This window comes from Bos javanicus, chromosome 13 (genome assembly GCF_032452875.1).
Source record: "Bos javanicus breed banteng chromosome 13, ARS-OSU_banteng_1.0, whole genome shotgun sequence".
In the NCBI taxonomy this organism is placed as follows: Eukaryota; Metazoa; Chordata; class Mammalia; order Artiodactyla; family Bovidae; genus Bos; species Bos javanicus.
The window spans coordinates 62,714,877-62,729,078 of NC_083880.1; the positions used below are offsets into that span (position 1 = coordinate 62,714,877).

The window sequence follows — 14,202 nt, forward strand, 5'->3', positions numbered from 1 at the left end:
TCATTGACATTTGTTCAAGGACTTTTACAAAAGAGTGTTCCAGGATGAGCACATAGGCGGTAGCTTGAGGCCATGGGAGGGATTGATATCTGAAGCCTATTTGTGAGGAGAATGTTTATGGCAAAGGAGTTTACTGAATTTAGGGCTTAGAAATAATTAAAATAGTTAGAAGTTAAACATTTAAGAAATATTGTAAAGTTAGCATATTTTACTATAGCTTATAGAAGTTAGGAATTTTTAGAGACACTATAGCTAGAAGCCTTGTTAAGAGATAGTGAGCTCAGGATGTTAGGGGCAAACAGGATTTAGGAAGATAAGTAGTAAACTGAAGAATGTAGCATGAGTTACAATGTAATCACAAGTTAACTATAGGACACATTAGAAGAGGTAGATAACAGATGATAAGAATCATTGAAGCAGGAACTCTGTTTGAAGAGCAACAATGATTTATGGAGACAATAAATCTGGGAGAGGGGGAACTGAAAATGTCAAACCTCTGGCCTAATGTTTTTGTAAAAGTATAAAAGAGAATCTTTAACTTGGAATAAACAGGCAGTCCATAGGAAACTGAGAGGCTGTCTCATTGGCCGACACCGTCATCTCTTCAGGTTGAACCCCTGATTGTTGGAATTGGACTCCGGCAGCCTCAGTTTCCACCTCGGCAAAGGAGGAGCAGCAACCCCTCCCTCCAGGGTTCAGTGAAGGTGTCTAGCTCCCAGCATGTGACTGTCATGCAACTGGGATTCAGAAGTCAGGAGACCCCCGCCCTGGAACCGAGGGGCGTCCCAGATGTAGGGAAATCAGAGATAATTCGATTCTTTTTCTACATTGGAGATGAGACTTTGGCCACCTGATGCGAAGAGCCAACTCACTGGATAAGACCCTGATGCTGGGAAAGACTGAAAGCAGGAGAAGGGGACAACAGAGGATGAGATGGTCAGATGGCATCACCGACTCGATGGACATGAGTTTGAGCAAACTCAGAGATGGTGAAGGACAGGGAAGCCTGGAGTGCTGCAGACCATGGAGTTGCAAAGAGTGGGACATGACTGAGCGACTGAACAACAACACTGAGAATGGTGGCGCTAGTGGTTAAGAACCCACCTGCCAAAGAAGGAGAGCAGAAAGGTGGGTTCAATACCTGGGTCAGGAAGATCCCCTGGAGAAGGAAATGTCAACCCACTCCAGTATTCTTGCCTGGAGAATCCCATGGACAGAGGAGCCTGGAGGGCTATAGTCCTTGGGGTCGCAAAGAGTCGAACACGACTTAGCGAGTTAAACCACGATGAGACTGAGGTCCCTTCCAGGGCTCCAACAGCTGCCTCTCCCAGTGTTCCAAACGTAATCTTCAGGCCACCTTGGAGCAAGGGTTCCCAGCCTCAGCCCCACTCATGAAACCATGAAATCTTGAGTAACATCCGCATCTCATTTTTCTGTTTAACTTGTCAATCAAACAGCTTAACGGTCCCACCTACACTGTGACTGGCAATTATTTACTTTGGAGAGCCCTGAAAGACAGCAACAGATTGCCGAATTCTGAATCATCTATAAATCCATCTCCCCATCACTCATTTCCTGATTTCCACACTATAAAAAAGGCTGCCTTCTCAGCAAAGTAAGGAGACCACAACAGCTGCCAGGACCTCTGAGAAGCCAGGTGAGACTTTGTGCATTCCACCCTACCCCCACACCCCATCACCGCTACTGCCTCGGAGGGCAGCTGTGCTAGCCTCCACACTGTGGCATCACTGGCTGGCTGCACTTCCGATCACTCTTTGGGGGTCTTCCAAGAGAGCCAAAGCTTGCCATTAGCGGGGGAAATGTGATAACCGTCCACTCTGCCTCCCTAAGAGACCATTGACATCAATGTAGAGACTTTTGGCAGCAGGCTATTTGATGGTGATAGGGAGCACGTGGCTGTAGGTACACTGCTCAAATTGCACGTGAGCTAGGGATCTCTCACGGGCGTGCCCCTCCTGCCCTAAATTCCAGTCTCTACAGAGTTTTATCTTGAGTTTACCACTGTGCATTGCTCAGGGTACACCCTCCCTCCATTGTGTATCCAGACCATCGTCCAGCAACCTCTTACAATCCACCCAGTTTTGTACATTTTGGTGCATTATTCTGGGACCAAGCGTCCTTAGCTTCCATTGGAGTCATAAAAGATCTGTTGCCAAAAAGAGATTCAGAGGCCCCAAGCCAAGCTTACCTCTCAAGGAAGCCACAACTGGCTCTTTGGACCAAAAAGCCCTTTCGATTCCTGTGGCAGCAACAGTGATGGCTCTTTGGCCAAATCAGCCAGTTTATGGGATTTTGCCCGAAGCAGCCAAGTGTCTCCAGAGTGTGGGAGCCAGCTCCAGCTCTCGACATCTTTACTGACTACCAAAAAGGCCCTGGAGAAGGATGGTGGCCATCTGGGAAGGGGACTGGTGCAAAAGGGAGGCAGATGTCAGAGGTTGCCCAGGAAGTTCGTCCAGGTCACCTGGAGGGAAAAGAGAAAGACATGGATGAGATAGTGTGTATATTGGTGGGGGTGGAGAGTTGGGGTGAGAGGGACACCTTCCTCCAACTGCAGTTCTGCCATTAGTTTGCTGTTTGACCTTGGGAAAATCACTACCCCTCTCTGGTCCTCTTGTCCTTGTGGAATGAGGACTTTGGATGGTTCCCAGGATTTCCCAGCACTGGTGTGAATGAGATGGTAGCTATAGCCCTGCCACCTTTGATAGTCTTGTGACTTGCAAGGGCTTCCACAAAGCGCCACGGGCTACACGCAGACCAAAGGACTTAAGGAGGATGGTGACAAAGCAGTCGAGTTCCTCAGCCACTAGCACGTTTAAGCCTTTTAATTTGCTTTGTCTCATTCAATACATTGTAAGCAAGCCCAGCTGGAAAGTAAATCTGATGGTCACTTAATTTAAACAGAGGCCCCCGGGCAGAGAGAGCTATCTTTAAATCCTATCCCCAGTGTGTACTTGTGACCTTGGGGAAAGTTACCTAAACTCACTAGACCCCTGTTGCCTCACTGGTGCAATGCAGGTGCTAAGTGTCCACATCTTAAAGGTAAAGCTGAAATCAGTCACCGAATGTGGAGCACTCAGCCTGACACCTGGCTCAGATTAAATGCCTTAGCTGTTGCTGTCCACTCCCTGGTGTGCTGGGGCGGGGGCAGGCAGTGGATGGGTTCCTCTCCAGTATCTGTGCCACAGTGGTCCTTTCCGCAGATCCTGAGTGAGAGGATGTTTCACATCGGGAGCCTCGTTGTCCTCTGTGGGCTGCTGGCCCAGACCACGGCCCTGCTAGAAGCCCTGCCTGTGCCCCTCGGCCAGACTCTGCCCTTGGCTGTGACTCCAGCCCTGGCCCCGAGTCCCCCAGATCTTGCTGGAAGCTTGACAGGTGGTAAGTAAGAGTCTGTGACAACTTCTTCCAGGTGTGTGTGGGTGTGTGTGTGCAATCATCTAATGGTTGGGAAGGGGGCTAAAGGGGGGCAAGGGCTGAGGAGCCATAATTGTCAGATCTGACCCCCAAGCATCCCACACCCATTTCCAGCTCTCAGCAATGGCCTGCTCTCTGAGGGTCTGTTGGGCATTCTCGAAAACCTTCCACTCTTGGACATCCTGAAGACCGGAGGGAACGCTCCCAGTGGTCTGCTGGGGAGCCTGCTTGGGAAAGTGACTTCACTCACCCCTCTCCTGAACAACATCATTGAGTGAGTAGCCCTGAAACAGGGCCTTGGACCCCACCAGAGATCTCCTGCTGGAGACCAGCCAGCCCCAGGTAGTGGCCTTGGAGGAGGGAGTGGGGTCATCAGAACATGAGGCCAGGACTCAGGCTGAGACCCCCTCACAGTCTGGCAGGGAGCAGCAGCTCTCCTGAACCAGCAATCGCTCCCAGTCCTGAAGCACAGCTTGGATCTCCAGCATCACCTATAACCCTCACCATAGTCCTCTGAGGTCAATTTAATAATGCCTAGTTCTATAGAAAAGTGGAGGCACAGAAAGGGGCCTGTGCCCACACCACCAGAGTGACACAGAGTGTGGGTTCCGACTCTAACTGACTTAAGTCCAAAGCCAAGGCTTCTTCCACTCCACTATGATAATTTCATTCTCTTCATCGGTGGAATCCCTTCTTAAGTTGCTCTCCTCATTAGTGAACACAATGGCTTTTGATGTAAGCAAGAAAGTGTAAGCTATTCTCCTTAGGGACATCGTCATGTGATGTCCGTGGAACAATCCAATTAACAAAGAGCAAGAGTGGAAAGTGAGCTGGCAAGACTGGGTCCTGTACAGAACTGGATCAAATCCATTCCCAGGATTCCTCCCCGCTCTTCCCCCCAGATGCTTGCCTCTGACTTGAAGACAGATAGCCTTGAGTCTGATTTCTGTATCCATTATGTACTTGCTGGGTGACCCGGGGCAAGGCGCTCAGTCTCTCTGGGCTTGGTTTCTCCATCTGTAAAATGAAGATTTTGGTACCCACAGAGAAGAACTGTCAGGAGGACTGGAGAAAATGTAAATCATCTGACACAGAGGCTAGCTCAGAGAAGAGAAAAGGCCTCAGAGAAGAGGCTTACGTCCCCCCTCTCTCAGTTCTCCCCAGCTTCCTGCTCCTCTATCTTCATGATAAACTTTATTGATTGACCTGCCATTAAAGGACTCAGCAAGATTTATGATCCCTACTCTTAAATGTGAAGGACTTACTTCAGTTGCCCCGACATCATCCACTCATCCACTTACCCACCCATACATCCACTTGACCATCTGCCCTTCATCTAGCCACTTTCTCTTCCATGCATCTACCCACATATTCATCCACCCACCTGCTCATCAGTCCACAAACTCAGCCAAAATAAAGTAGCCCCTTTCTTTGTAAGGCTCTGAGCTGGTGTACAGGATGCAAATATAACCCAGACACAGTTTCTTATCTTGGAAAACCTCATAGACTTAAGGTGAGCAGAGGGATATGACCCAGTGCAGAGGATGAGAAAAACTGATGCGAGACTCAAAACTCATGTGGCTACCATTGCAAGACTCCCCTCATGTCTCCTCCATCCCACCTTATGGGTAGCTCCATCTCTGAGATGCTCCTGGTGGGAGTAGATGTGGTTTCTAAGTTTAGGACTAGAGGAGTTAATGTTTCTCACTCCAGTGTTTCTCCCTGGGCAGGTTGAAGATCACTAACCCTCAGCTGCTGGAGCTTGGCCTTGTGCAGAGCCCTGATGGCCATCGTCTCTATGTCACCATCCCTCTGGGCATGATCCTCAATGTGAAAACGTGAGTGGACTCCAAGGAGGGGATGGGAGGATGGCTCGCCAAAAGAGACCCTGATGATTGTGAGTGGTAAAAAAGAAAAAAGCTGTTGGAGTCTATCCAAAAGACCTGAGCCTCCAACATCAGCTCGTTTGCTGCTATGCTAAGCAACCTTGACTCACTTAGGAGACTCACTTGGCCTCTTTGAGCCTACTAGGAATTGAAACAAGTAGAGTTGTGGGCAAGATGGAATGAGTCGAAACTGGCATTTCTGTCCAGAAGAAAACCTCCTCTGCCTTGGGACATGGAAGCTCAGCTACAACGGACTGTCTCCTCTGCAGGTCCTTGGTGGGGAGTCTGTTGAAGCTGGCTGTAAAGCTAAACATCACCGTGGAACTCTTAGCTGTGACAGATGAGCAGAAGCATGTCCACCTGGTTGTTGGCAACTGCACTCACTCCCCTGGCAGCCTGCAAATCTCCCTGCTTGATGGGTGAGGCCAGAGGGGTGGCTGCTCCTGTTGAGACAATACGATGGAATGATGGGTGCATGCTTGGACAGATGGAACAATGGGAGAATGGGTGAGTGGGAGGGTGGGAGGGTGAGATGATGGATGGATGGATGGATGGGCAGATGGACGGATGAATAAGTCAGTGGTCACTATCGCTTCTTACGCCAGGCTGACCAATTTTATGCTGGATGAGGCAACAAGAAATCTGAGTTCAAGCCCCATCTAGCTGAGGGGTATGGCAAGGGATGGAGGGCTCCCTGTGTGAACTTGAACAGTTCTTATCCAACTTGAGTCTCAGCTTACTCAGATAATTGTAATATGGAGCTATATCGGTGTTATTGAGAGAATCCTCAAAAATAATAAATGTGAGCATGCTTTGTCCCAGTGAATAGTAAAATAGCTATGGAACTCACAAGGGTAATTATTTCAGTTACTCTTGAATGGGAGAGGGAGGCAGGTATGAAATACAGGAGTCACCCCCATCATGACTAGCATTTATTGAACACACATGTGTGTGTCACATGTACTGTCTCATTGAATCCTCATGACACTAAGCACTGTTCATTCCTATATGGAGTCGACAGAGCCTGATTGAACACCTACTGTGTGCTGGCACTGAGTGTTTATTCCACAAGTACCTAGTGTGCACACTGCTGTGCAGGGTGTCGCTCCCTTTGGATGGGCGCCTTGTGATGGATGCACGTGGGTGTGGGGGCACAAGGCCAGGTCCCCTTATCAGTACTGAGACTGCGGTGGGCCCATACCCGTGCTTCTCCATACCAGCCCCAGGCCCCTGCATGCTCCATGCTTTTCTCTTTCAGATTGGGCTCCCTCCCCATTCAAAGCTTTGTTGACAACCTCACTGGCATCTTGAATGATGTCCTTCCTGGGCTGGTGCAAGGCAAGGTAAGTGGAGGTAAAGTGCGCCTCCTGGTCCTTGGATCTTAGAACTTCTCAGGCTAAAAGAAGCCCCTGGGGTGAGCTCTTCTGAGGCTCTCAGTCTATCTGTCCATTGATCCATCTGTCCATGTTTCTTCTTCCCATCCTTCAAAATGTACTGATTGGTTTCTGCTCTGGGCCAGGTGCTCTATGTATCCACACTACAGCTGAAACAGATGGGCTCCTGCCCCAAGAAGCTTCCAGCCCACCCCCACTATGGCTGCAGACAAGGCTCACCCAGCCTATGCTCGGTATCTCCTATGACCAGAAACCCACCCCTCCCAGAGCAGTCCACCCTGTTCAGAAACAGATGCCAGATCACGGAGTGAACAACCACTCACTCTGTGATTGGACACCTCATCCCTGCCTTCATCATCTCCGTCTACCCAGTGTGGACATGTGAGGGTTCATCTGTGGGATTTCTTAGACACTCTCAGACACAGACAGATGACAGAGGATCTCTCCAGGGAGCCCATGCTCGGGATGCGGTTGCTGCCCGTGTCTCCCAAGGTGCCTAATGCTCCTCTCCGCCCCGGCTCAGGTGTGCCCCCTGGTCAATGCAGTTCTCAGCCGCTTGGACGTCACTCTGGTACATTCCATTGTCAGTAAGTACCCGCCCTGGGTCGGGAAAATCCCCTGGAGAAGGAAATGGCTACCCACTCTGGTATTCTTGTCTGGGAAATCCCATGGACAGAGGAGCCTAGTGGGCTACAGTCCAGGGGGTCACAAAAGAGTTGGACATGACCAGCTTGGGGAGGTCCTCTCTCTGGACATGACCAGAGAGGGGAGGTCCTCTCTCCCCTCTGCAGAAGCAGGGCTTTTTGCCAGGGAGCTCTGTCCCCATACACATGGGACAGTTAGGGCCCTCCAACCTCAGGTCTCCCCATTTTGGAGTTCTTTTTTACCTTGAATTATCAGGATCATCTTGAGACATAGACCCTGCCTGTCTTCCCACATCAGCCATAACTTAAGAATAGCTGGGCTGGTTGATGAAGGAGGCACAGTCCCCTTCAAGCCCTGCCTGAGCATGGTTGAATCTCAGAGTTCCCATTTCCCAGGCCCCTGGGGACCATGAAGATCCCTGAGCTCCTTCCCTCTGGTCTGTGGTTATTGTTTTTTGGGTTTTTTTTTTTTTTTTTCAGACGCACTGATCCATGGGCTACAATTTGTCATCAAGGTCTAAGACTTCCAGGAACGGACCTGGCCTCTGCTGAGCCGGTGAGTATTGCTCCACACTCCACAGGATCTGGGGGATGGTCGGCTGTTCTCCTCCTGGTGAGGGCAGCAGGGGCTTGGGACAGTGCCATCCAAAGGGAAAGACAAACAGCCTTATAGACAAACACTGAGATGCAGAGAGAAGTCCGCAGAAAGGTTGACAGTGGTGGAGAGACACAAGTGGCACCACAACACAGATACAGAGGGAGGCACACACGGTCAGGGACACACGCACACACACACACACACACACACAAGTGCCAGACACACCATGATTACTCAGACAGACATACAGATGCACACATCTCACATCAGCACACGTACACCTTTATACTCACATGTGCAAACACGCCACACACAAATACACATGGACACACAGACACGCACTCCCTCAAGCACATGCACAAGGAGCCCCCTGACTCTGGGTCTGGGCTCCCCCGGTGGCTGGAGACAAGACCCCCAGCTCCAGGGTCTCAGCCTCCTCCCCACCCTCTGGAGGGCAGGTTTGATCATGGGCCAATACCATCTAGACTCAAGGACCTTGAGTCTCCATTTTGTCTGGGGTCTTCTCCCAACAGAACCGTTTCCTGAGGCTGGATTCACTGCCTGCCCGAGGGCTCACAGAAGGCTGGCCCATGTCCTGGACAATGACACAGCCATGTTTGGAGACCAGAGCAGCCTTCTCACCAAGGAAACTTCTCCCTTTGCTTTCCCACCAAGCATGTGTCATTCCTCGTTCATCACCAAATAAAACTGCCCTTTCTCTGCATAAGATATTGTCATTCTTCACCATCACTGGAGGGCTCACAGGTGGGAAAGAGTCCTGGCCTGAGGGACTGGAGCTGTAGAACAGAGTTTGAACCTTACGTTGAAGATCTTAATGGTCTTAGATAGGACAGAAGGATGTTCAGATGAGCATGGATTTCAGAACGACTGCTCTGGGGTTCTTAGGATGTGTCACAAGGGGTTGGATAAATGTAACTCTCCAGACAAAGGTGATGATATACAAGACGTTTCGCAAGAAATGAAAATGACAGATGAGAGAGATGTTCAGGAAGTGGACCTAGAAGGGTAGAGGTGGGGGAGCAGGTGAGACTCCCATCTGTGTCTCAGATGGGGGATCCCAAAGGTAACCAGAAACGTGGGGGGAGGAGTTGATTCCAGCAGGAAGATCATGCCTTTAGCTGTGGCCACGCTGCATGAAAGTGCCTGGGAGACCCCAGGAAGCCGTCCAGGAATCTGAGGGATGCAAGTCGTCTACCACTGCTCTTTTGCCTGTTTGCCTCCAGTCAATACTGGCCTCTTCTCTTCTTTTTCAACAAAAGGATGATAAAGATGACAGGAAGGAAGTGTAGGAGGAAGGACAAACTAGACCAAAGTGTTCATTGCTGAAAGGCTTGGGAAAGTCAAGCACAGAGAAGGGTCAGAGGAGTTGCATATGAAAAGATTATTGATGACCTGAGTGAGAATCATATTTTTAGAAAAAGAAACCTGATTTTAAGGAACTGAGAAGAGAATGGGATATAAGGAAGTTGAGACTGTGGATCCAGGTAAGTTTTATGAAAAACTGGAAGCAAGAAGGAAGAAGAAGGGCTACGTAGGCTGAAGAACATTGTCCTCTCAAATAAAAATTAAACATGCTCTCATTATTTGAGGTCCTTAGAGGACCAGCCCCACCTTTTCACTCCATAGAGGAAGCCCTGGGTTGTTGTATATGAATGACTTGTACAAGGTCACAGAATGACAAAAAGGCAAATTAAGGACTGCAACATCACAGATATTGGGAGACCCCACTAACTTTGTGAGAATTAGAAGATTCAGGCTGGTGTTTCTCAACCCCTGCCAAACGTCTGCCATCATGTCTGGACCCACCACAATCTCCACTTTCTATTGCCACCAACCAATATGGCGTCAGGGGAGGACAGTCCAGGGGTTCAGAACTGCAAAAAGGTTTATTATAGGAAACCAATATATGTCTTCTGATGAGGATTTAAGAGGGGAAGTATTTTTCACACTCACAGAAGTAGAATATCTTCAAGCTCAGGATGAATAAGTTAAATTCTGTAAGCAGCTGAATTGATTGTTATGACTATGAATGACCTGAAATACAGAAAGGAACTTCCAGACTGGAAACCATCAATCAGGACCTGACTTGGAGAGAACCCAGGCATATCTTTCCTGGTCAGGACTGAGAGTCTCCCAGGGCTGAAGCCCCAAGAATCAAGGTGGATAAAGATGAGCACACACACACACACACACACACACACACACACACCTGTGGGGGACCATCAGCCCTGACCCTGCTGCCCTCTGACCTGGCACCAAACTGTATTCCTGCCTGGACACACATCCACTGCCCATCTCTGGTTACTATTTTCTTCCCACTGCTCCCTGGACTTCTTCCTATAGCTCACTAGTGGGTCTTTTCTCTCCCCTAACAATTTCAATTTCTAATTAACCAAACATTCCCCTGGATACAAGACAGTCTGCCAAGTGACCTGGTTAGTCAGAGCACATTTACGACTTTTAATAGTGACATTTTCACATTTTTAAAAACTCTCCACAAGGATGTCAGTGGCAATGGCAACGGCAGGTTAAAGACTTCCAAAATCGTCTCCTATCTAAAGCAATCAGAAAACTGGAAAAAACTGTCAGAACCAATTTTTTCAGACCTCTTAAAATTTATAAAAGACTTGCAGCATCTGGGTGGGGAGGAGGTGTTTATTCAATAAAAACTGCTGAAAATTTGTGACATTTTATCAAGCTTTGTGACATTTTATCTTACCCGTCTCCCACTTTCCAGGACATTTTATCTTACCCATCTCGCACTTTCCAGTTCCACAGTAGACTTGAAAACTAAAATCCCATAATCTTGGTGAAAACCAGTAGCCTGGCAACCACTGGAGGCCAGCAGAAGGGGATTGATCGAACAACTTCAAAGCCTCATTCCCAGAGAACTGTCATATTTCGTCCGGTCCACTAGTTCCCTGGATGAGCCCATTCCCAAGGCTGTCTTGACATGACCTGACTCAGAATTCAGCCAGTCAATATGAACTGTCTTTTCCCTAAGGACATTTGTCAAAATGGTACGCAGGCCTTAAGACTGGATCCCCAGGAATCTTGTGGACTCTCAAGCTAGTCCACATTCAAGTTTTTAGGAACTTGTCATAATTACCTTTTAAATGTTCCTACAAGTTACCGGCTCCAGCAGCCTCTGCTTCAGGTAAGCTGTTCTTGACTATAACTCTATGTATTCATTGTCTCTCCAGATTTTGATATGGCAGTTTGTCCTATGACCTCCGCCTGCCAATACAGGAGACATGGGTTTGATCCCTGGTCCGGGAAGAGTCTACATGCCACAGAACACCTAGTCCCATGCACCACAACTATTGGGCCTGTGCTCTAGAGCCCAAGAGCCCAAGTACTGAGCCTGTGCACCACAACTACTGAAGCCCACATGCCCTAGAGCCATGCTCTGCCACAAACAGAAGCTACCAGAGAGAGAAGCCCACCCACCCCAACTAGAGAGTAGACCCCATCTGCCACAACTAGGGAAGGCCCTTGCAGCCCCAAAGACCCAACACAGCCAAAAATAAATACATGAGTATTTTTTTAAGGATGCAAGGGTGCAGGGAGGGTTCCTACTCCTCTTAGGGACACAGTGGAGAACCTGGGCAGTTGATAAGGCAGTGGAGCAAGAGCCAGAGACGGAATGCTGGTTCAGACCCCACTCCCACTTGCATGTGACCCCGAATGCCAAGTGGCCAAGACCAGTCACAATCCCATGGCCCTCCTGAGCTTTAGCTGCAATGCAGCAGAGCAGAACTCACTGCATGGCATCCTCCTCTTTGGGAATCGGTCTTCTAAGCTATGAAATGGGAGACTTTTAGCATATGAGTCCTTGTTTCAGAAGAAAACTCTCTCCCCAGGAAGGGTGCTGTTTTATTTATGCTGCAGCTGAATACCTGGTTCCCTTAGTTTCCCTTTGTATTCGTTATCTATCGCTGTGTAACAAATTACCCCAAAACTTTTTGGCTTAACACCATAAACATTTATTCTATCACAGTTTCTGTGGGTCAGGAATGTAGAAACAGCTAGGTGATTCTGGCTCAGAGTCTCCCATGAAGTTGCAATTAAAATGTTTTCCAGGACTGTGTCTTCCAAAGACTTAACCAGGGCTGGGGAATCTACCCTCAGTACTTTGCCTCTCAGATCTCTCCATTGGTCTGCTTGAGTGTCCTCTCCACATGGCAGTTGGCCTCTCCCAGAGCAAGCGATCTGAGAAAAAGAAAGGGAAACTGCAGAATCTTTTATGACCTCATTCTAAAAGTCACACATCATCACCTTCTACTATCTTCTCTTCATTAGAAGTGTGTCACTAAATCCATTCCACCCCCAAAGGGAGAATTAGTCCCCTCTTTGAAGGGCACATCAAAGAATTTGTGGGCATGTTTTAAAAACCACTATCCCCCTCTCCATTCCAGATGCTTCCCTGGGCATTGCTCTCAATGGCCAAAGGCTCAGAAGCATGTTTTCCTAAGCAAATGAGACTTTGCTCCCTAGTTAAAATCTTGAGCCTCCCAATAAGGTGGAAGTGGCTGCAATCCAGTTTGGATTTTGTGTTATTTTTATTTTGACTGTTTGTCTAAAAGCAGTTATTCCTCCCCACTACATTCAAATCAAATAAAAGTGGAAATACTCTGACTGAAGTGGAGATAAAGGGCACAGTTTCAACATTTCTGCCCTCTCTGTCTCCTCCAGAGCTGATGGTTTGTGAGATGACTTCAGACAGAGCATGAAATCCCAACGGGGAAACATTTTTGTTCTCTGTTGCTTCTTTTTCCCTTCTTGTGACTGCAGCATGAAGAAAGTCTCACTTGGGAGCTAGTCTGTCTTTATTACTTTGGGTGAATTGGCTACAATCGAGAGAGAGAGAAAGTGAGATCCTCCAACTCTCACCACAGTTTTCCATGAAATTTCACATTTTTTTGTTTCACTTATATCTACTTTGTGGTTACATTCTATTTCTGAAAGTTGATGATGCTGGGACTTTTAATTGAAAATTGTGACGTTTCCTATTACAGTAGATTTTCTTTAAAAATAGACAATTGAAAGGAGTAATAAGGTAATGGTGGCTGGTTTGGGGCAGAAATCGTGGAGGTGACATGTGAATGATTGGAATCTTGGGATCAGATCCTCAGATCCTCTAATGGGGGACCAGTTTCTTGATGCCTGGAAAGCCTGGCTTCTGGATAGCCAGAAGCCAAGTAGACCTCCAGGGCCCTAGCCAGCACTCTCACATAGCCCTGTGACCACTAGAGAGAGCTGTTGCATGGCAACCCAGCAGTCATCTTGAAAATGAACATTTATTTGGCAGTAATGGTGAGCCTGGCACCTTACTAAACCCTTTAAAGGCAGTATCTTACTTAATCCTCACCCAGAGATGAGGACTCTATGACCTAAAGTCATCCAGACTGTGAGCAGCAGATTCAGGTTTCAGATTCCGGAAGTCGAACTCTAGAGCTCAAGCTCTTTGCCAGGGGTTATAGACTCACTATCCTCCAGCCAAATCAGCACATTTTCATTTTTACTGATTATTCTCCTATTGGGTACTGATTGCAAATGCGTTCACCTATTCCCCCACCTCCAGCATACCAAACTGTCTTATGCTATTAGATGCTTGGCCCTAAAAGTAGGGTGCCTGATCTACCAATAAAAATACAGAACACCTAGTTGAGTTTGAATTTCAGACAAACAATGAATATTTTGTGTGTATGTCCCCAGTATTGCATGAAACATATTTAAACTATGAATTATTCATTTGTGAGCTGAAGTCCAAATTTAACTGGGCTTTCTGTATTTTTTTTTCTGGAAAATTTACCCTAGTGGCATTTGCATTTGTATCTCCCCGCCCCCCATACTCCATTCACCCAGAGAGGGGAATATTTATTGAGCATCTACTATGTGCAAGTTTTGAGTTGAGCCCAGAGCAGTCGAGGGCTCTGCAGCAGCTTCAGGCTACAGTTTAAGCAGCACTTGTTTGAGCCATGTGATGAGACAGAACCCATGGTACTAGAGGTATCTGTGATAGATAAAGAGGCCATGTGGAGTGTTTGACAAGCCCCATGCCATCTTCAGCAGAGAACTGTACATCATTAGAAAAAACAGCTCCTCATTGGTCATCAAGTGACCGTGAGGCCAGAGCTTCCCATCATGCACTAGGCACAGTTACCCAGCAAGTCATAAGGTCAGGCAGGACCTGTAGCCATCCAACATCAGGTAGAAATAGTACA

The 14,202-nt window shown here is 48.0% G+C and overlaps 1 protein-coding gene across 1 annotated transcript; it reads left to right on the forward strand.

Moving 5' to 3' along the window:
- The first annotated feature begins 1,548 nt into the window (after positions 1-1,548).
- Positions 1,549-8,681, forward strand: BPIFA1 (BPI fold containing family A member 1). The gene is made up of 9 exons (XM_061437298.1): positions 1,549-1,657; positions 3,222-3,396; positions 3,547-3,706; positions 5,163-5,270; positions 5,588-5,737; positions 6,577-6,661; positions 7,236-7,299; positions 7,837-7,912; positions 8,488-8,681. Exons 2-8 carry the CDS (start codon positions 3,237-3,239, stop codon positions 7,875-7,877), a joined length of 768 nt encoding a protein of 255 aa, XP_061293282.1. The 5' UTR covers positions 1,549-1,657; positions 3,222-3,236; the 3' UTR covers positions 7,878-7,912; positions 8,488-8,681.
- Positions 8,682-14,202: the final 5,521 nt, after the last annotated feature.